Raw genomic sequence first — 21,465 nt, forward strand, 5'->3', positions numbered from 1 at the left:
CCAGCTTTTTTTTTTTTAGTGTGAAATTTTTTTTGGAATTTTTTATTCTAAAAGAGTGTCTTAATGCAATTTGATATTCATAATGCTCTGTCCGTTTTTGTATGGAGGCCTGGATTGTAACGCATTGTTCTTAAAGGGGGCCCATGTTTTGGGACCTAATGACCAGATGCAGAGTATGGTGCTGGGCACGTCAACTACAGAGAACATTCTGCGTGAACTGAAGACACCGCCCTCCAAGTGACTCTGGGGATGGAGGAGGATGGGTGATGTGAAGCTGGGGAGATGGGAGACGTGGGAAGGGGCTCTTCCAGAAGTGTGTGGCTTCACAGTGGTGCTGGGAGAGCCAGGAGGGACCCAGACAGTGTGGGTGTGGACTAGGCATCAGCCCTCCACCCATCGGGGGACCTGAAGGGTGTGCACCCCAGAGCAGAGCCATGCCTTGGGTAGCCCTGTCCCTCAACCATCTGCAGGGACCCCTGAAATCCACGCTAGGATGTTGAAGCCAAAGGAATGGGCAGGAGCGCCCCCTCCAATGTCAGCTGATGGTTTCTTGCCCAAGCCTGAAGTTTATTTTTTTAAGACTTCCTTTCTTCTTTCCTTCCTTCCTTCCTTCCTTCCTTCCTTCCTTCCTTCCTTCCCTCCCTCCCTCCCTCTCTCCTTCCTTCCTTCCTTCCTTCGAGAGAGAGAGAGAGAGAGAGAAGAGAGAGAGAGCTGGGGAGAGGAGCAGAGGGATAAGCAGACTCCACACTGAGCATAGAGCCTTACGTGAGGTTCCGTTCCACAACCCCGAGATCATGACCTGAACTGAAATCAAGAGTCAGATACTCAACCAACTAAGCCCCCCCCAAGGTGCCCCACTCAAAGTCTACCTACCATGCTGTGTTCTGTGCACGTTAAAGACAGAATTACTTTCTGGGTGTCTTTGTAGCTCTCTTGAGGCAGATTTGAGAGAAGCTTTAGTGAGTAGTTACTCTACCAGCGCAGCCAGAAGGCCACTCCCATGAGCCACCTCCTGCAGAGTTGGGGGTCCGTGACCTCTTTCTTTATCCCAGGAGAAAACAGGGCTGCACAACCACAGCCGAATAACCTGGAGACTTCCAGCTTAAGGAACCCACAGAGGATCATCCGTAAACAAAGGATGAGGAAGAAATTTATTCATATCATACACTACTTAACAACTAAAAAGAAAGAATAATAATGGATTAGCGTAAACTAGCCAAATAACAGAGCGTTTTTGTGATACGATCTCCTACTATTCCTGCTTCCTTCACCTCACTCTGGCAGCTCTGATTGTTTACTTTCCTCTTCTTCAAAACTAACAATGCCTAAGGGGAGAAAAGAACCATGAGTATATTCCAGAATTTTCTCTTTTGAAATTCTGTGTGCTAACAAATCTTTTGCAATGAATAATATTATAAATACTAAGCACTTATGGGGCCAAAAAAAAACAACGTTAAATTTTATCTTATACAGACTTTCATAGTTTTTCTTTGGTACCAGAGTTAGGAGTTCGTTGGGCAGTCAGGGAGTCAGGGCCAGGGTCCCCAACAAGAAAATACGGAGTCAGGACAGCTAAGATAAAACAGCACCGACATCCTATTTTGTAGCTAAGACGGGACCAGACTAGCATTCTGCTCTGTAGCCTTTGCAGAAGTGACTTCTGCAAAAGTCCTAAAATAAGACAATTAACCACAGATCATTTGTCAATATCACAGGTAAGAGGCAATTAAGACCTAAGCCCCCAAACGTAGCAAAATAATAATAATAATAATAATAATAATAATAATAATTAATAATAATAATTAAAATTAAAATTTAAAAAAACCATAAGCACATGGACATTAGCTTAGGTAGGTACGACTCAGCACACCCTGATGTTTGAGATAGCTCCTCAAAAGAGCTCATGAACACCCCTCAACTTAGGAACTCCAAGGGCAGCTCTCTCGGGTCCCCTTCCCTCTCCGGGAGCTTTATACTCTTGTTCAATAAACTTTGCTTTGCTGCCCAGCACTCTTCGTCTCATCTACCCCTTCATTCTCTGAAGTGATGTGACCAAGAACCCCGGTGCTAAGGGGTCACAAATCCTGCGACACCAGCAATAAACTAAACAGAAGCTTTCTCCGAAGAAACTGCTGAGGATATTCGCGTGAGAGTGAGCTCAGTAAGCACCTTTGCCTGCACACGCTGTCCAAATAGGACCAGCTTTACAAACGCGAGGCGTCACCGTGCGGCCCTTGCGTCAACGAAAAGAAAGGCAGGGACTGGCTACGTTCTGATAAGACACTATCTCAAAAGTATCATGAAATTCAGAGTTATTTTTTTCTTGTGAAGCAAACTCTGTAGCTCTCACTGCTGGCGATGAAAAGAGATCAGTAGGGTGAACCTCAGACTATATATTCCTATATAGGAATCCTGTTAAATCTTGAGTTTTTGTGATTCTCATGCGATGTTTGCTACCCAGGCCCACTGTTTACTTAGGCCCGTTTTTCATTTAAGGCACTCTGACATGTTGGCACCTGCCTGGAAGGTGCCAGTAGCACTGTCCCTCCCCTCTGCCCACTGCCCTGCCCAGCCCCCAAGTCTCCAGACAGAGCCAAGTGTCCCCCAAGGACACAGCCCAGGAGCTAAAGGAAACGCCCCTTTGCCCAGGGCTGACTCACGAGTCCGCAGCTCAGGTGCCAGCTGGTCCTGAGGGCATGGACTCGGCCCAGTTTCCCAGCCAGGCCCCAGAGACTCTCATCCTCAGTACTGCTCCCGCCTGTCCCCTCCTTCTGTTCTCACCCCTATGGCTTCTAGGTGGGTAAGGCCTCACCTCCTGAGGGAGCCCCTGCCTCCTGCCTGCCTGGCCCCAGGGCACCCATCCCCACTGTCCCCCCTCACTGCCTTCAGGGTCAAGTCCAATGCCATGGTGAGCCCTCAAAGAAAAGTCCATCAGAAAGAGGTTTATCTCCTCACTTTCTTGGCCAAGTGACCTGCCCTGCTCCCCATACGCCCCCTGTCCTCAGACTTGCACTCTCCCTGGGGGGATTTCCCTCTGGTTGCTCCCTTCTCACCACTCCAGCCTTACAACTCGCCTGAGGTATGTCCTCTCAGAAATACCTCTGCTGCTGCCCCAGTTGCTCCTTGCACCTTCCTGTACACAGCAGTCAGCAACAGTCACACAGCAGGCACACAGCAGGCACATAGCGCTCACACAGCAGGTCACCAGGCACGCACGTAGTGGGCACACAGCAGGCACACAGTAGGCACACAGCAGGCACATAGCGCTCACACAGCAGGTACACAGTGGGTACATGGTGGTCACCAGGCACACACGTAGTGGGCACACAGCAGGCACACTGTACTCACACAGCAGGCACACAGCAGTCATACAGTGGCCACACAGCAGGCACACAGCAGGCACATAGCGCTCACACAGCAGGTACACAGTGGGCACATAGTGGTCACCAGGCACGCACGTAGTGGGCACACAGCAGGCACACAGTAGGCACACAGCAGGCACATAGCGCTCACACAGCAGGTACACAGTGGCCACACAGCAGGCACATAGTAGTCACACAGCAAACACACAGCAGGCACACTGTACTTACACAGGAGGCACATAGTGGGCACACAGTAGGCACACAGCAGGAACACAGTGGGCACACAGTAGGCACACCGCAGTCAAGTCACTGATTCTCCACTCACTTCCCATCAGGCCCTTGGTGCCTCCCAATTCCCCCCAGCCAGGCAAGCACAGCTCCACCTGTCGGAAGTGCTCCGCCTCCGCCAACGTCTCCACGTATGGAGCATTCGTGTGCCATTTAAATGCTCTTCAGATGCAGGCATCCTCCACCCTCACGGATCTCAGGGCACATGATACAGAAGCAGGATGCAGGGAGATGAGAAAGAGGCCATCCTCTTTCTTTCCCAGGTGCTAACGGGAAAGCCTGGTGTCTGGCCCCTTCGCTCTCAGCCACAGGCCACCCAGCTCCCGGCACGAGTTTCTGCGCTGCACCACTAGGGTAGTCAGAACCACTGGCCAACAAAACCCTAATTCTATGTGCACCTAAAGCATTTAGATTGAAACCTGTTTTACAGGAGTTAATTATTTCGGATATTATCTTCAAAACAATGCTGAGTACGAACATTCAAACAAGAGATTTGCTCTTAATTTGCAATAGAGACAAACCAAGTGGCACGGGGTCCCTGACCCAGCAACCACTGTCTGGAGCCAGCTGTTCCCAGACCGCTGGTTCCCTCACCACCAAGATACCAGCCTTAAACCAGACGTAAGAAACTGGGGTTCAATAAGAAAGCCCTCTCTGAACTTCCTTGTGGTGCCCACAGCACTTGGAAGGTTTTAGAAGATTCTAGGAACCTGAAGCCCCAAGCAGACAGAAGGTCAATCCCTGGCCTGTGACCTGCAGATGCAGAGGCTTCTAGATTAATGGTACATTCAAGCCCACTTAACAAGGGCTGATTCCCAGCACCGCTGGCCTCTAACCTCTAATCATACTCCTGTGATCTGACCATGGTAAAATCAGGTTAAAAAAAAAAAAAGGCATGTTATAAATCTCTAGTGAGACTCTGCAGCCTGAGGCTGTTCTTTTGATAAAAATGGAAATAATTAGCACATGACAGGAAGAGAGAGGCCACGCGGGGCAGCAAGCTGTCCCCGCTACAGTCAAGGGGTTTGTCGGAGGGCCTGAGACAGCAACATCCCCACAGCCCCATGCAAGTCCTCAGCCAGCCCCTGAGATCTCGTCCCAGTCCCTGGGGTGGTCCAAGGAGGCCGAGGACAAAGGCAGGAGAATCCAAGAGCCCTTCCCAGTGCGCACCTGCCTCCTGCCCCGGCCTGTGCGTGCTCACCCTGGTCGGTGGTGTCATATCGGTAATCGTCCCGGCCGTACTCCCGGCTGTCCTCCCTGGTGGAATCTCCGTCATCCTCCCCAGGCCTCAAGGAGTCAGTCTCCCCTTCGGAAATGTCTGCCAGAGCCTGGCCCTCCTCCATGAGCTCCCCGTCACCTGCGATGAAGCCACGGGAACCGCTATCACGTAGCCCGCAGGCCTGTGTCTCCGGCGGCTGCTTCCTCACTGCCAGTGCCCCTCTCTCCTGCTGATAGGCCTCCCTCCGGGGACCACCTTCCCTGCTTGAAGTCACCCAGTCCAGCCCAGATCTGGAGATCTGTCCCCTGGCTCGGCGACGGGTTCAGGTGGGGCAGCTCTACTGCATAAAGTCAAAGAGCATTGCTCTCCAAAGGGAAGGAATGCCCACACGCAGAGACCGGAGAGCGGAGGCCTGACCCTGCCCTGCCTGGGGCTGTCTCCACCCCGACCCCTCCAGCTGGAGGAACCCCAATAAGTTAGCATTATTTCACTTGAGCCAGTTTGAGTTGGCTTTCAATCACTCACAATGCAAGGACTCCTGCCCAGTGTAACCTTCTTCAACATCCCATGGAGCCTGGGCTACGTCTCAGGAGGCCCAGTGGGATGGGGATGGAGAGCCACCGCCACGTCTTAGGAAGGACTTGTCACCAGGCTGCTCTCAGCCCTGGCCCCAACTTACACCCGCAGCCCATCACTGACCAAGGTGGGCGGGCTTTTAGCTGCAGGGCTTCCCATGGGACCAATAAGGTTGTCCATCAACCAGTCAGTCCCACTGCCCACCCCTCCTTACACCCCCCCCGGGAGGCTCTGACCCCCTCCCTAGCCCCCCCCCCACCGACCCTGACAATATCCTGCACACAAAACAGGCCCAGAGTCTAATTCCCAGAGCCCTACCTACTAGCGGCCCACAAAGAGAAGATGCCCAGCACCCCACCCCAGAAGTGCCCCGTACCCCAGAAGCGCCCATACCCTCAGCTCCTGGAGCCTCTTCTGGGCCAGGCGCCTCTGCAGGTGGATGCTCCTCAGGGAGGGTCGGGGTCCACAGAGCCAGTTCCGTGATTTTGGTGGCTTTCCATTTTGGAACCAGAGTCATCATCATCGTCTCTTCCTCCTCCTCCTCTTCTCCTCTTTCCTATTTTAAGTTTAAAAATGTCAAATTACCAACATGTGTGTAGACTCGGCATGGGATGTTCACAGCGAGGGGACATTCGGGCACTGTGACAGCCCAGTTGTCAGCTGTCCCTGGTGTGATCTGGGCTTGAAGGTGCGTCTTGGGAGCACCTAGAGGAGGCGCGGACAGGCATCGCAGCGCGGCACCCATGCGCTCCTGCTCACGCCGTGAACAGCTTCCAGGCTTGACATCCCCAGCCTTCTGGAGCCATTAAGCAGTGACCAAGGCTGCGTGTGGCTTTCAGTTGCTCAGTCACGTATTCCAGGTCTGAAGAAAGGGCTGAAAGCATCCTAGGATGGCCATGTAGCATGGAAGGGCCTGAAAACTAATGCCCTAGAATCAACGATTATGGGGGGAAGACGAGATCCCACAAAAGCAGAGTGAGAGTCGATCACCTCTAACTGGGGGATCTTTTGTAAGAGTCTAACTTCGGCAACAGCCAGCAGCCGGCACGTGCCCATTTGGCCCAGTGTAGGGGCCTAATCCCCAATCTCATAACTATCCCAAAATTCCAAAGATCTGAACATCAATCCCACAAATAAGGAAGATGTCACTGTCACGTTGAGGATCATATGTCCGACAGTGACAGAGACCCACCTATTACTTCCACTGAGTCACTTAGAAATAGATGACTCGGTTTCAAAGTTTCTGAGCTCTGTCCCCCACGAGGGGACACCAGTGCCCTAGGATCGCAGCAGAGCCCCCGGGGGCTTGTGGAAACACAGGTCTGAGCGCCTGCATTGGGATATGGGGGGGGGGGCCCTATCACCCGCGCTTCTAGCCAGGGCCACGGTGCTGCCGATGCCACAAGCCCAGGACCACACATGGAGAACCGCCCCCTGACCACCTGCTATCTCATGTTCTCTGTGCGTGTGACCCTCGGTTTATCTGCGTAGCACGACCCCGGTTGTCCTCCCGGAAAGCACCAGTGCGGCCTCAGACCTAGGTCCTCAGGGTGTGCGGTGGTTCGCAGGCTCATTCCTGAACGGGAGCAGTGCTGGGGGCTTATGGCCATATTCCCCCCTTAGGTGTCAGGATGTTCTTTCTACTCTCTCCCCTGCATCCCGAAACACTCACTTCTAAGAACTTGGTCCAGGTCAGACTAAAACTGTCCACTACTCTGCTGTTTTAGCTCTTGTCACTTCACAAATCACAATAGCAGCTCAATCTCTAACGAGACCCTAATGGCCAGATTTGGGGGGTGGGGTGGGGGAAGTGTAATAAGTTTAGCCAGCAGGTTGCTTCAGGGCCCAGTAGGGGCGTGCCAGCCCCAGGGAGAGCCCAGCAAGGACTCCCTAGGCGCTGTCACAATCTAACTACGTAGCAGTCTACTGTGTCTGTGGTTCCCAACTATGTGTGCGGAGCCCTCCCGAGGGGGAATGCGGGGAGCAGTCACCTGAGCGGGGGAGACCCATCAAATTCCTCCAGATGCATGGCCTCTGGGAGCCCCTCTCACTCAGACTACACGTCCCGGGATCCGGGCAGAAACGATCCTGGGGGGTGGGGTGGGCCTATTTTTAGCGACAGAGTCAAGCATTTGGCCACTTCAAATTGGGTAGCTAGCTGAGAAACCGACCCTCGCCACAATCCACGGCAGCTGGTCCGAAGGGACGGTGCAGACAAGTGGGTGGCATAAGGCCAGGGGACAGGCCACCGGGAGCCCACGGGGCATTCTGGCCACGGCAGAGGAGGAGGACCTCGGGGAATCACAGGCTGTTTCGGGGAACAGAGGGCCCCAGGCAGAGCGACCAAAGGAATGCAAGAGGACGGGGAGCAGGAAAAGAGGGGCGGAGGGCAGGCCTGGGCCTGGGGGTGTCCTGGGAGGAGGTGCCCAGGGAGGCCCGGGGGAGGCAGAGGGTGCTGAGCTATTTCACTCCATCGCCTGCAGATCGGGTCCCTTCATACTAACCGGGAAGCATCGAGCGAGTATTCACATTGACGTCACATGCTGGAACAAAAAGGCAAAAAAAAAAAAAAAACAAAAAAAAAAAACATGCACAGCACAAGCCGCACACCTAAAGTGCTGTCGCCAAACAAACCTGGTGGCACCACGGCCGCCGATTCCGGAGCTGGATGCCGCCCAGAGCAGGGCCGACTCGGGGCCAGCTGGCTCCTCTTGGCCAAAGCTACGCGTAGGCTCCAGCAGCAACCGTGAACGATACCGTTTAGTTCTGGAAATCCAGGTCTAAACTACGGCACGCGCACACAGGAGGACAGCAGGAAGGCTGCCGAGAGCCGTGTGACCTCGGATCGGGGGCTCGACATCCCAGGCAGCCCTCCGACCCACGGATACAGGGAACCGCCTGTCGCCCCGCCACTCACCACGTCCGTTAGGCGGTACTCCCCATGCTGTTCACATCCGACATCAAACACGTACTTTCCAGGGCCGACAGGCTACGAGCAAAGAGAAGCCAAGCAGCGCTTCACTCCTTGCGTTCCCCACCCCAACGGAGCACGCAAAATGCTGCGGAGATGTCACCTCCAGAAACACCTGCCCAGGGTCAGGGAGGGGGACACCCCATGTGTGTTAAAGAAAGCTTTTAGGAACCAACGGCTGATGGAATTGCCAAGTATAGGGCCTGTTTGGTTTGTTATTTAAGCTTTAGTTTTATCTCAATAAAAAGGATGCGTTCATTACAAAAATGTCACCCACAGGCTCACAAGCTAGAGACAGGAGCGCTAATAACACTGTGACATGGTCTTGGGGCGCCCGGATGGCTCGGTCGGTTAAGTGTCCGACTCGTGATTCTGGCTCAGGTCGTGATCTCGGGGTCATGGGATCGGGCCCCACCCGCCCTGGCTCCGTGCTCACGGGAAGTCTGCTTGAGATTCTCTCTTTCTCCCTCTGCCCCTCACCACCACACTCTAAATAAATACACAAAGAAGTAAGATATTTGTTTAAAAAAATATTGTGACATATTCTTTAAAACCTTATTCCTTATTTCTAGTATATAGATTTTTCTAAATAAAAGTTTGACCATGGGACACCTGGGTGGCTCAGCGGTTGGGCCTCTGCCTTCAGGGCCATGACCCTGAGGTCCCGGGATCGAGTCCCACATCGGGCTCCCTGCAGGGAGCCTGCTTCTCCCTCTGCCTGTGTCTCTGCCTCTCTCTGTGTCCCTCATGAGTAAACAAATAAAATCTTAAAAAAAAAAGGTTGGACCATAATTACGTACACTGACTCATACACTCTATTTTTACTTAGAAATGTGGCATAAATGAATTCCCATATTTGCAAATCGTCGTACATGATACCAATCTGTCAGCCTGGTATTTTCTCTCATTTAAGAGTTATAATCTATTTTACCCATTTACTATCATTAATATTCGGTGTGCTGGTGTTATTCTTTCACCAAGACCCCTGCAGGAGACACATTCGGAGTCACCTCTTACGTACACTTGTGAGATTTTCCTCAGGGAAGTTTTCACAAGTGGAATTTCTGGCACATACACAGACACACGATGTGTACATATATACTCACAAAATATATAGACTCACTATTTTTTTATGTATTGATGACAATGAGGCTCTAATAATTCTCCTTCCCACAACATCACTTAAGAGCCCCTTGCATTCAAACCCTTGTTTTTCCTGGGCATTAACATTTTGTCCTATCTTTACATTTTTTAAAAAATATGAAGAACAGGATCTCATCATTAAGTCACATCTTTAAGCTATTAAATCATCGATCGACGCAAGTGCTTTATACATTTATACGTAATGTTACAAATATCCTAATCCCATTGGTCATTTATGTCTTAAATTTTCTTTATAATGTGTTCTAATCTACAAGGTATTATTTTTATCTAAAAATAATAACCCAAATAACCCAATATGATATTTTAGATAAAAAAATATAGATTTTTTTTATCTAAAAAAAACAACGCAAATCTATTGGGTTTTCCTTTACGCTACTGTTTAGAAAGTCCTCTTTCAAAAAAAAATAATAATAATAAATAAATAACATTGAAAAAAAAAAGAAAGTCCTCTTTCCTCATTTTAAAGTTGATGAGCATTTTATCTGTAATTTTTTTTTTTTACATCTAAACCTTTACTCCCTCTAGTGCATGTCTTCATCTAATGATGGACAACAAATTCTGACTTTGTTTTTCTCCCAAAATGGCTATCAAGTTGTCCGAACATCACTCCTCGAGTTCTCCCCTTTTCAGGAGCTGAGTCGCCGTATGCACGTGAATCTGCCCCTAGACTTTCTAATCTGCTACACTGATCTGTATTTCTCCATCCTGGTATCTCAGTTTTAATTATCAAGCTTTATTTAAAATGTCTTTTAACAACTTGACCGTAAGGATTTGAAAAGGCAATTCCCTGAGGAAGAAAGTCAAACCAGTAGCACAAGTGTGTAAAGATGCTGGACTTCACTAGGAATCAGGAAATGCACATTAAAACCAGGACTTTTTTTTTTTTATCCATTGGATTTGCAAAAACATTAAAGACTGGTGATGTCCAACGTTGCAGAATGTATGACAGAGGCTCTCGGAGTCTATTGGCCAGAATGTGAACTGGCACGGCTTCTTAGGGCAGTTGGCAATAGCAATCATGATTCAAAATGTCAATATTTGTAGACTCAGCAATTGTGATATCTAACCTATGTAAATATTCCAAATGCGCAAAAAGATAGGTGTCTCTGTGTTTTCATGTCCTGATGTAACGTGATCCCGTTTACATAGTGACAAGCCCCGTGCTGCATGTAAGTGTGCGCAGACGTGCTGCACAGAAGAACGTGGCCGGGTCACACGCCACGGCAGGGAAGAAGCAGGGGGAGAAGGGAAGGCTGGAGCTCAGGTGGGCGGTGGAGGGCCGGGTGCCTGGAGACAGCCGACCCTTCAACAGCGCTGGTCTACACTGCACGGGTCCACTTATAGGCAGATTTTTTTTTTCAATAAATACAGACCAGTGCTGTGAATTTCTCTTCCTTATGATTTTTCTTTTTTTTCATGATTTTTAAAAGATTTTATTAATTTATTTGACAGAGAGAGAGCATGAGCTGGGGAGGTGGGCAGACAGAGAGGGAGAAGTAGGCTCCCCGCTGAGCAGGGAGCCTGATGCAGGACTCGATCCCAGGACCCTGGGATCATGACCTGAGCCGAAGGGAGACGCCTAAACCCCTGAGCTCCCAGGTGCTCGGCTTCCTTATGATTTTCTTAGTGACATTTCCTTTCCTCTAGCTTACTTTATTATAAGAGTTCAGCATATAATACATATACAAAGTATGTGGCTTATTTTATTGTAAGAATAACGTGTGTAATACCCATAACATACAGAGCATGTGTGAATCGACTCTTTATGTGATCGGTAAGGCCTCCAGGCGACGGCCCACCGTCAGCAGTTAAGTTTCAGGGGAGTCAAAGTCCCATGTGGATCTTTGCCCGGGGTCGGCGCCCCTGACCCCTGCCTTCTTCACGGGTCAACTGTACCTGCGTGTCATGTGCATAGCTTTCACTAACTCGCAGAACTAGGTTAGTGTAGGCTCGCCGCCTTCATCGATGCTTCCAGATTCGCTTTTGCCAAATTCTCTTTCCCTCCACACAACTCCCCAGGAGAATTTTGCTGGGAATTACACATGCAATTTATAGATTCGGGTCGGCGGGGGATGTGCTGCTTTACAAAGACTTGAGAGTAGAATCTGTTAATTGGGGCATGAATTCTACGTAAGTGGAAACTGAGTTTTAAGAGAGTCTGAGGCGACTTCATTAAATCAGTTCAAAATTCGCTATGCCAACTTGGGTTGTTTTTTTTAAAATATTTATTTATTTATTTATTTATTTATTTATTTAAGAGAGAGAGTGAGAGCAGAAAAGGGGCAGAGGGAGAGACAGCTGAGCACACGACCCTGAGGTCACAACCTGAGCCGAAACCAGGAGTCGGAGGCTTAACCCACTGAGCTACCCAGGCACCCCCCTCCATGTCACCTCCTAAAGCCTCTAATTTGCTCGGCAAACTCTTCAGGGGAAGTTTCTGCCCAACCCCAGCTCGAAGCCACGAGGAGCGCCAGCGTGGTGGGGCCGAGTTATGAGGGCTTCTCTGCATCCCGGCAGGGCTTGGCACAGCCGTAGAGCCCGCCACACAGAAATGACCAATCGTGGGCACCGCGGACTGGACACCGTGACACCCAAGCCCACGCCCAGGGTGGGTGGGCAGGCCTGCAGCAAGAAGCTCGTGGGTCGGCCTCCCCAGGGCCCCAGCCCCATGCCTCCCAGGGCAAAGAAAGTCCAAACACACACATGGTCAACCGCAGATGTTTCACGGCCGATCTATCTACGACGAGGAGCACATATGAGAGGCAGGATGCCCCCACGTTATAGCAACGGGATGGATGGCAGCCCAGGGAGGGTGGGGATGTCACTGACATGCGGAGAAGAGAAGCAAGTGCCCTACACCCCACCCTTTGCCAGCATCAGAGGCCTGGGGAGACGCATGGCTGCCCACCCTCTGTATTTGGGGGGGGGGTTCTCTGGATTTTTGGTATTCCTCATTCACATATTTACATAGACTGGGGGGAGAGGCTATTGTGCATTTCATTGGCACACATTGTTTCCCGCTGACTTACGTTTTTGTTCAAGAACTTGCCCTGGTATCTGTGGTTCAAGTGAATGAGCTCAGCTGCTCCCTCTTGCTGCCCGTTCACCCAGGTACCTACATACTTGCTGCCCGTCTCTGCGTAGAAATAGGTGCCTTGCCCGTGCCTGGTTAAGACAGAGAGGAGAGTGCATTTTGCTCCGACACAGTGGAAAACCTTCCAGATCTGTAAGAAAGCTATTTAAATGGAGGATGTCTACACTTGGCTTCTCTGTCTTTGCCCCACCAGAGCACGCTCCTGCTCTGTGTGCCCACACATGGGAGGGGCACTGCCCACAGGACAGTGACTGCCTCTTTGCACATCAGCCAGGCCACGGGGGTGGGGGGTCAGAGGCGGTGCTCCTGGGAGCTGTGGCCCTGTCCCCAGGAGGGTTCTTCGGTGGGCTCGTTGCCATGGGGGCTCTTGAACCAAGGACCACGTATTGTCCCAGCAAGTCTGCACCTGCCTGGCAGTGTCACCTCTGGCATGCTCACCTTCAAGCCATGAAGGGCTGCAGCTGCCTGGCAAAGCTGGCTAGTGGGCTTTTGTCATGATTGTGCTTCATGCTAAGGCATCATCCTATTCCCATTACATAAATAGGTCTACAGAACGGAAGAGAGAACGCAAACCTTTGGTGAGCAAACCACTCTCCAGTGTAGGTATCATTATTGACGTAGTAGTACACACCATAGCCATGCCTTAGGTCATCGGCCCACTCGCCTGGAAGGGACGACACAAAAGCAGGCCCGGGTGAGAGGCACGGGATGGCCTTCATCTGCTGCCTCCTCCCTCTGTGACTCCCCTCTGTCCCCCTGCCCCTCTGGCTCCATGGCATGGCATTGGTGGGGGGAGGGCTGGTTAAGGGAAGCTGAGTCAGGAGCTCACCGGGGGCAGGTCCGGGCAGGTGTATGCAGGTGGGCCACAGTCACCTGTGTGCGCCACCAGCGGGCGTCACAGTTGGCCACGGGCAGAGCTTGGATTCAGATCAGGCTTTTGTCTCCCTACCCCACACCCTTGCTGCTTGCATGTGTTTAGCAATCCAGTAACAACTTCGAAGCTTGATGATCCCTCCTCAGCCTCTTGCCAACAGCTCACACTATTTCCCACTTCATCACCTGGCTCCCGCACACCTTTCCGGCCTGGGTGCCCCGGGTGTCCCACCTGCACACCAGCTCCACGCATGTGGATGCCGCACGGTTCCCAACCACGGCCTCTGCTTGGACTCCTCCCTGACTGTCCCTGCCTACGCGCCTCCACGCAGGGTCCTGCTAATCTCCTGCCAACTTCCTAAGAAACACTGGAATTGGCAAAGGTACCATAAAATTCCTAACACCTCTACCGTAATGACAACAGCAATCTGGTTAGTGAATGTTGTCAATTCTTGAAGGTTGATCCCTGTACCAGGAGACTTAGGGCATCCTCCAATCTTACAGCTCCCAAGTGAAAGAAACTTGATAGAGGTCTCCAAAGTTGACGACTATCCTTAAAAAATCACATGGCACCGCTAAGAACAAGTTATTACTCTGAATCACACTTTTCTAGACTGTGAATAATTTTTAAAAACTAATTTTGATATGTCTTTGATCAAAGACAGAAGACAGGATTCTCTATTTTCTCCGTAGAAAGGGACATCGCAAAATTGTTGTCAGAGACACTCCATTACGAGCTAGAAAGGTAAGGAAGAGGCGTGCTGCAGGCACGTCAGACATGGATTTTTAACACTTCTGTTCAGGAGAAATCCTCATACACTTCTGTTCAGGTCGGTTGGCTGTGGTCCGGGTTGGTTTTCCTCCAGGGGCACACGGTCCCCTTACAAAGCTCCCCACGGGTGTTCACCCCACCATGGTCCCCAGGGCTTCCAGGGCTCCCCGGTCTAGAGCTCTGGGGATGAAAGACCATGTAAAATGAAATGCTCTGCGGCATCTGGGTGGCTCCGTCAGTTAAGCATCTGACTCTTGTTTTCTTTTTTAAAGATTTTATTTATTCATTCATGAGAGACACAGAGAGAGAAGCAGAGACACAGGCAGAGGGAGAAGCAGGCTCCATGCAGGGAGCCCGATGAGGAACTCGATCCTAGGACCCCGGAGTCACGCCCTGAGCCGAAGGCAGAGGGACTCTCTCTCCCTCTGCCCTCTCACCCCCGCTCATGCACATGGGCTCTCTCTCTCTTTCTCAAACGAATAAGTAAGTAAATAAATAAAATCTTTAAAAAATAAAAAATAAAAATAAAATGAAATGCTCTTTCGAGAAGCTCTCTTCCACTAAAATGCAGGTTAGTCACTGTCTGCCCTGCTGGCTCCCTCCGCTGCTGGGTCAGCTATAGACATGGAGAGACAGGAGCTGACACTGGTGGGGAATCACCCCGGTGATGGTTCCCAACAGCGACGGGCTTTGCACTGGCCGCCTCCACTGGGACACGTAATAACCGCATCACATTTTTACGGAGACAACACCCAAAACCAGAGGGATCCACGCACATTGCCCAAGGCCGCACAGCAGGACCGAAACAAAAATCTCGGTTTCTCTGGCTCCAACTTCATGCCCTCTTCACAAGCACCCCCAAGGGCCAAGTGTTCATGCCTTCCTTTGGCTCCTGCCCTCGAGAGCTTCCAGAATAGCCAGCTTCAAGCCATCCTATTATCTTATTTCTCCACAATTTCCTTACTCAACATCTTCATCTCCATTCACCCCTTGCAGCTGGCAACAGGGCCAATGCGGGAGAGGGGTGCTGGAGAGTGGTGCTCCCTCTCCTTTCCCAGGCCTCACCGACCCTCCGTCCCCACACCTCGCCATCTGCAGAGGTGGTCCACACACCCCTCCGAAGCCTGGCCCCCTCCGCTCCCCTCCAACCTCATCCCCTGCTCCGCCAAGCACCCCTGCCTCCCTGCCTCTGCCCAAGGGGCCCTCACAGCAGGGGTGTCCGCTCATCCCTGGGCTCCCCCACCGGGCCCGCCTCCTGTCTGGGAGATCACCAATGCGCCCCACACCTCGGGCTGGGGCCGAGCGCACTAGCTACCCTGCAGGAAACCACTCTGCACGTCCCTTAGGATGGCAGCCGAGCAACACAGGACTTTGAAGAAGTCAGCCACATGTCAACTTAGAGCTTTAGCTCCGGTTCACCTCAGGAGCTAAAATTAACATTGTGGCTTCTGACCCGGGAGAAGAAACCTCTGAGTAGTGACCACACCCTGCACCCTTTAAGATACAGAGCCACTCGGAGACGCGAAAACTCACGGCTGTTTCCAAAGCTGTGTGTTGGCTAACCTGCATGTTAAAAACTCCTTCCACCCCTTGTTCTGAGCATCCTTTTTATTTTTTTTTAAGATTTTATTTATTCATTCATGAGAGACACAGAAAGAGAGAGAGAGAGAGGCAGAGACACAGGCAGAGGGAGAAGCAGGCTCCATGCAAGGAGCCTGACATGGGACTCGATCCTGGGACTCCAGGGTCACACCCTGGGTGGAAGGCAGATGCTAAACCGCTGAGCCACCCGGGCTGCCCCTGCATCCTTTATATATATGCACATGTTGTTCGGCTTGTATTGACATCTAGACTAAGATAAAACATGGCAACGATGAGATTAGGGTCATAACAGTCTGGAAGGCATTAAATCAAACCCTAAATTAAATTGTCTGAAGTTCATTTAAAAAGCAGATGGTGCTCCTTCTGGAATAATTGCTCTGAGAACTATGAAACGGAGCCGCAACTCTCTCTCTTAACAGGAACGGCATTGGCACCCTCCCCCGGGGCCTCGGACCCTGGCAGTACATCTGGTTTGCAATTCCTTGGTTCCACTTCCATTTAGCAACCAGAGAGGCAGCTCCGCCTTGCACCCGAAGGACACGTCCTCATCAGGAAGCTACGCTACCACGGCGCTGCCCGGGGAAGCCCGTCCTGAGCGCTCGCCACCTGCCAGGCACGGTGCCCAGGGTACCTTCCTCATCTGCGGGCCAGAGAGCCAGGCCAGCGAGCGGGGAAGCTCCCTGCAGGAGGGCCCACCTCTTGTCACCACAGCTCCAGGGTTGCGGTCACAGATCTCCTGGGAAATCTGACCCAAACTGGATAAGTCTCAGGAAAAGTCCAGAACACAGAACCCTGCATGGTTTCTCAGGCCTCACACCCACTTCCCACTTGTCTCTCCTCCCAGGTTCACCCCTCATGGGGATCAGACCAGCACGGCAGTCACACCAGGCGATGACGGTATGCGGGGACAGCAGGGAGCATTCTCGGAAATCAGGGAACAACGATCCTCCTGAGACGTGACACTGGCAGGCAAGAAATCGTGGCAGGCAGAGGAATGCCAGCTTAACGAGGCCGAACATCTCCCCCAGCAAGAAGCCTTCAACGAAGGAACCCCCAAGTCTAAAGAAACCACGCATGTTCATCAAGAGAGGGGTGGGTCAGAGAGAGAAACAGCAAAATCAGCTTCAAGGGCAGGAGCATCACAGAGCACCTGTTTCCGGACCCCACGAGGGTCTGCCCTCCCCCAGGGCGTCCTTGCTTTTGCTGTTCAGCACGTGGGCTCACGAGGGAGAGTCATATTCCCCCCCCCCCGGGGCCAATTCGTGGGTCTCAGGGCTTTCTGGTTTCTGCGTCAGCCCTGAGAACACAGGAGCACAGCCCGTGTTTGCAGAGTGACTGACCAACCTGGAGAACTTGGAGCTCCCTCGAACGGCCCAGCATCCACAGACAAGTTCGGTCCCCAAACAAGGCTCTACGGCCCAGAAATCTGTTCTGTGAGCACGTTTTACCTTCGTATCTTGATCCATCTGGGTATATAAAAGTGCCGTGACCGTGCTTTTTATTTTTAACGTACTCTCCGATGTACCGAGCACCACTTTTAAATCTGTAGATCCCCTGAAACACATTGATTATATACGATTCATATCATTCCTGATACGTGCTCAGCCCTGCGGTGCTCGCCGCTGGCGCACTGACTGGAATAAGCTACCTCCCGGCAGCACCAGTTCTGACCTGGCCGTGTCTTTTACCGTGCTCGTAGTTCCCTTCATACGTGTCCCCGTTGGGCAGTCTTGCCTTCCCGTGTCCGTGTCGTTCGCCTGCCTCATTCCGTTCCCCGTCGTATTCCTGGGCAGAGGAGACAAGGATAATTACAGCTACTGTGTATTCGTCACTAAGGATGTCTTAAGCATCTTTACATAAAAGAGTATTTCATTGAATCCCTCCCAATCCCCAGCCCCATATTACAGGTGAGGTAGGCAACCACACCTGGGCGACATGAAGCATTGGTCCAAGGGGACACACCTAGTGCCTGTCACTGGTGGGAGTCTCACTCGCTGTCTCCGGTATCTGAGCTGGTAATTTATCATGATAATCCTTCACATTGTAAATGAGGCCAACAAATTGTGGAAAACGAGAGGCATTCCAAATTGTGTCCTTTATGGGGACGGATGTGAAGTAATACATGCAGGGGGAATAGGTCTCAGGCCACACAAATACCTCCCTGTTGCTGCCGCCAGTAATCCAGGAATTTCGAATGAAAAAACAAAAAAAAAAAACCAAAAAACAAAAAAACCCCACCCAACTCTTCCTTCAAGGATTCCTGGATTCCTGGGTGCCTGCGATGTCAGGACAGCTTTCAGCCTCAGGAGGTGTCAGGGGGAGGGGAAGCCACATGGGGAAACTGAGTCACTGGGGCTCAGTTGTCTCAAGAGTCCCCAACTCCACTTAGCTCATCTCCTTATCAAGTTTAAACTCTTTATCAGGGCAGCTCAGGTGGTTCAGCAGTTTAGCGCTGCCTTCAGCCCAGGGTATGATCCTGGAGACCCGGGATCGAGTCCCATGTTGGGGTCCCTGCATGGAGCCTGTCTCTGCCTCTCTCTGTCTCTCTCTCTGTGTCTCTCTCTCTGTCTCTCATGAATAAATAAATAAATTCTTTAAAAAAATAAATAAAAAAGTAATAAACTCTTTATCAAGAGAGTTTCAAACACTCATGGACTAATACGGTAAGATAGAAATAATTACATATCTTAAAAGTAAGTCAATAAAAAAAAAGAACCTAACACAAGCTTGTAATTCACCTGTTTTCTCCTTACCCTTCACAAAACAAACATTCCTCAAGCACCTCGTCGTGAGCGCAGAGTGCACGGAATAAATAATAAAAGGGCCGGGGCACAGAGTAATGATTTCACGTGGAGTTGGATCTGCAAAGACGTATTGCAACACAGGCTCAAACACGCTACTAGGACTTTGGAAACAAATGCTTCTGGGGTCCGCCCTTGCCTCGCACGATCTAGCCCAGAAATCCTTGCTCAGAGCAGAAGGTAAAAACGTGTGGCTTTACAGATCTAAATCACAATGTATAAAAGCTTCCCCCCACCCTTGCTCAGAAGCCCTCCCAGTGCACCCAATGCTGAGCCACTGGGGTGACTGAATAGAAGGGAACCCTTTAAAATGACCCCAGCTGTGGATTTATGGGCAACAAAAAAGTTACGAATCACTAGGGCCATCCTAGGAGACAAACTTGAAGTCTTCCTGGGCAGATGTTGTAAGTCGGGTTCCCCCGGAAGCAGACCCTGAGCAAGTGATTTTTTTTTAAAGTGCTCCCCGGGAAATCAATAAACGGGAGGGGGAAACAGATATGGAAGAGGAGCATGAGAATGTCTGGAGACGTCCCAGACTCAGCCTCGTTGCACAGGGGATTCTGGGGTGTAAATCACTGCAGTTTGTCCTGCTTTTTAAGCACGAGCGGCTGGCTGTCCTGAGAGCACGCAGATCCCGGGCTTCTGGCTCTGCCTGCCTGCCGGGCGGCTCTGCTTCGTAGAGGTGCTTGTCTTGAGCAGTAACTAGGGCAGAAGCTGGGAGACCAGTGCACAGAGCTGCCAAGAAGGTCCCAGAAGGCACCGACCCATGGGTCACAGCAAGAGGTGACAGATTTTTCAGTTAACTCGGAAACCATAAAATAATAATAATAATAATAATAATAATAATTCGGAAACCATCTCAACTCTGTATCCTGAACACACACACACCATGGCTGGGGTTCCCAACTGTCAGCCAAGAAATGGCACCCTCTGGGCTAGAGTGGATTCATCTGTGATTACATGTTTATGTGCACACGGCGCCCAGCTCACTCCACTGGATAAGGTGCACCCGGCACCGCCTCGCCACTGTCTGTCTACACCAGGGGATGAGTCCTACGACTTGGCTCAGCTCCCAGAGAAGCATTAGTCTTTCCAGGCCTCTAGGGCATGCCTTGGGGAAGCGTTCGCTGAGACCTTCTCAGCATCTCTTGAAGGCTGGCCAAGCAGCTGTCCGTCCACCCTGAGCCCGAGGAGCTGAGCTCCACTGCAGGAATGACTGTTCATCACGGCCCGGCAGGAGGGGTGGCGGCCAGCCACAGACACCGGGCAGGGAGCGGCAGCAGCGGATGCTCCACCTGGCGGGCATGGCAGGCGGAGGACGCTCCAGAGGCTGCCTCGGAACACGGGAGGGCGGATGGGGAGGAGACAGGAGGGGAGGCAGCGGCGACAAGGGATGTGGCGAGAAGATGTCAGTTGTTCTCCTTTCACCGCCAGCTTCCAGGACTGGGCGCTGCTTTGGCCGCACTGGCCTCCGGGGGTGCGCCCGGGGAGCCCCCACCCCTCACCCAGCTCTCACCCCAATATCATTCTCTCCCTCCTCCTCCAGCTCCTCCGAGCCCAGGTCCGACATGGCCTCGCCCGGGTCTGGGTCCTCGCCGCCACCAGCGCGTCTCTGTAGATCCCCACCGCCTGCACCGCCGCGTCCGCCGTCGCCATGGAGACGCGGCCTGCCCCGCCCCCTCCTCCGGCGCGGGGCGGAGCCACTGGCCGCGTCCGGGTGCTGCCATAGCAACAGGAGGGGCCCTCGGCCTATCGCCGCCCGGGGAGAGGGAGGGGACGGAACTTGAGATGAGAGGGGGCGTGGCCTGGAGCGGGAAAGCGCGGGGCGGAGCCACTGGCCGCGTCCGGGTGCTGTCATAGCAACGGGAGGGGCTCCACCAATCGCCGCCCGGGAAGAGGGAGGGGGCGGGACTCGGGAATGGAGAGGGGGCGTGGCCTGGAGCGCGATGGCGCGGGGCGGAGCCACTGGCCGCGTCCGAGTGCTGCCATAGCAACGGGAGGGGCTCCACCAATCGCCGCCCGGGGAGAGGGAGGGGGCGGGGCTCGGGGCGGACTTGGTACCCACCAGCTCTCTGACCTGGACACCCTGGGCTGGCCGGGATCCCGCCGTCGGCTGCTGGGTGATGCTGTAACGAGGAGGCACCTTTGGGTCAGGGCCGTAAAGAGGGGGTGCACAGAAGACGCACAGAGGCCAGCTCTGGACAGGGCCTCCCCTCTGCCCGCCGCTGAGTGCTGCCCCGCTCGACCCCTCCCTTGGCCTCTTGGGTCCCTCCGTGGGCCCTGCCCTCTCCTCCTCGCCTTTCTGGGCTCTCCTGACCAGTGTTGACAGTCCAGAGAAACGGGTCCGCTGACAGCCTTCCTCTTGTTTATAAACATCCCCTCCTGTCGCAGGGAGTCAGCTCTAACCTCTTAGCAGAGGCGCGTCCACACTGATTCGCTTCAGGGTTTGACACCCCTCCTCCACCTCAAACATGATGAGTCCAGTCTCCTCTATGTCTCAAGGAGGAAAGGACTTGAACTCCACGCATCATCCACCTGCTTGTCATCCACCCACCATCCATCCAGCTAGCCATCAGCCCCCACAGCACCTAGAAAAGGGTTTTTCACACAGTAGATGCTCAGCCAAGCCAGTGAGATCCAGTCCATCTGGGCCTTTAGATCCTCGGTGAGATGAAAACATGGTCGAGGTCTTTCTTCATCAATGGTACTTAAAAGAATCTCTATTTTGTTTGTGTCAATAAGG

At 52.2% G+C, this 21,465-nt stretch overlaps 1 protein-coding gene across 2 annotated transcripts; it reads right to left on the reverse strand.

Moving 5' to 3' along the window:
• Positions 1–1,272: 1,272 nt before the first annotated feature.
• Positions 1,273–20,292, reverse strand: RSPH1 (radial spoke head component 1). 2 transcript variants are annotated; one of them, XM_055313729.1, is made up of 9 exons: positions 20,239–20,292; positions 17,593–17,706; positions 17,370–17,475; positions 13,248–13,338; positions 12,610–12,745; positions 8,363–8,434; positions 5,839–6,001; positions 4,852–5,007; positions 1,273–1,325 (listed from the first exon to the last, which is right to left on the reverse strand). In XM_055313729.1, exons 1-9 carry the CDS (start codon positions 20,290–20,292, stop codon positions 1,273–1,275), a joined length of 945 nt encoding a protein of 314 aa, XP_055169704.1. The 2 variants fall into 2 exon arrangements, with proteins under 2 accessions (XP_055169704.1, XP_055169705.1); XM_055313730.1 differs by lacking the exon at positions 17,593–17,706.
• Between the last annotated feature and the right edge of the window lie 1,173 nt (positions 20,293–21,465).

The sequence above is a fragment of the Nyctereutes procyonoides genome, unplaced genomic scaffold (assembly GCF_905146905.1).
Source record: "Nyctereutes procyonoides isolate TBG_1078 unplaced genomic scaffold, NYPRO_anot_genome, whole genome shotgun sequence".
Taxonomy (NCBI): Eukaryota; Metazoa; Chordata; class Mammalia; order Carnivora; family Canidae; genus Nyctereutes; species Nyctereutes procyonoides.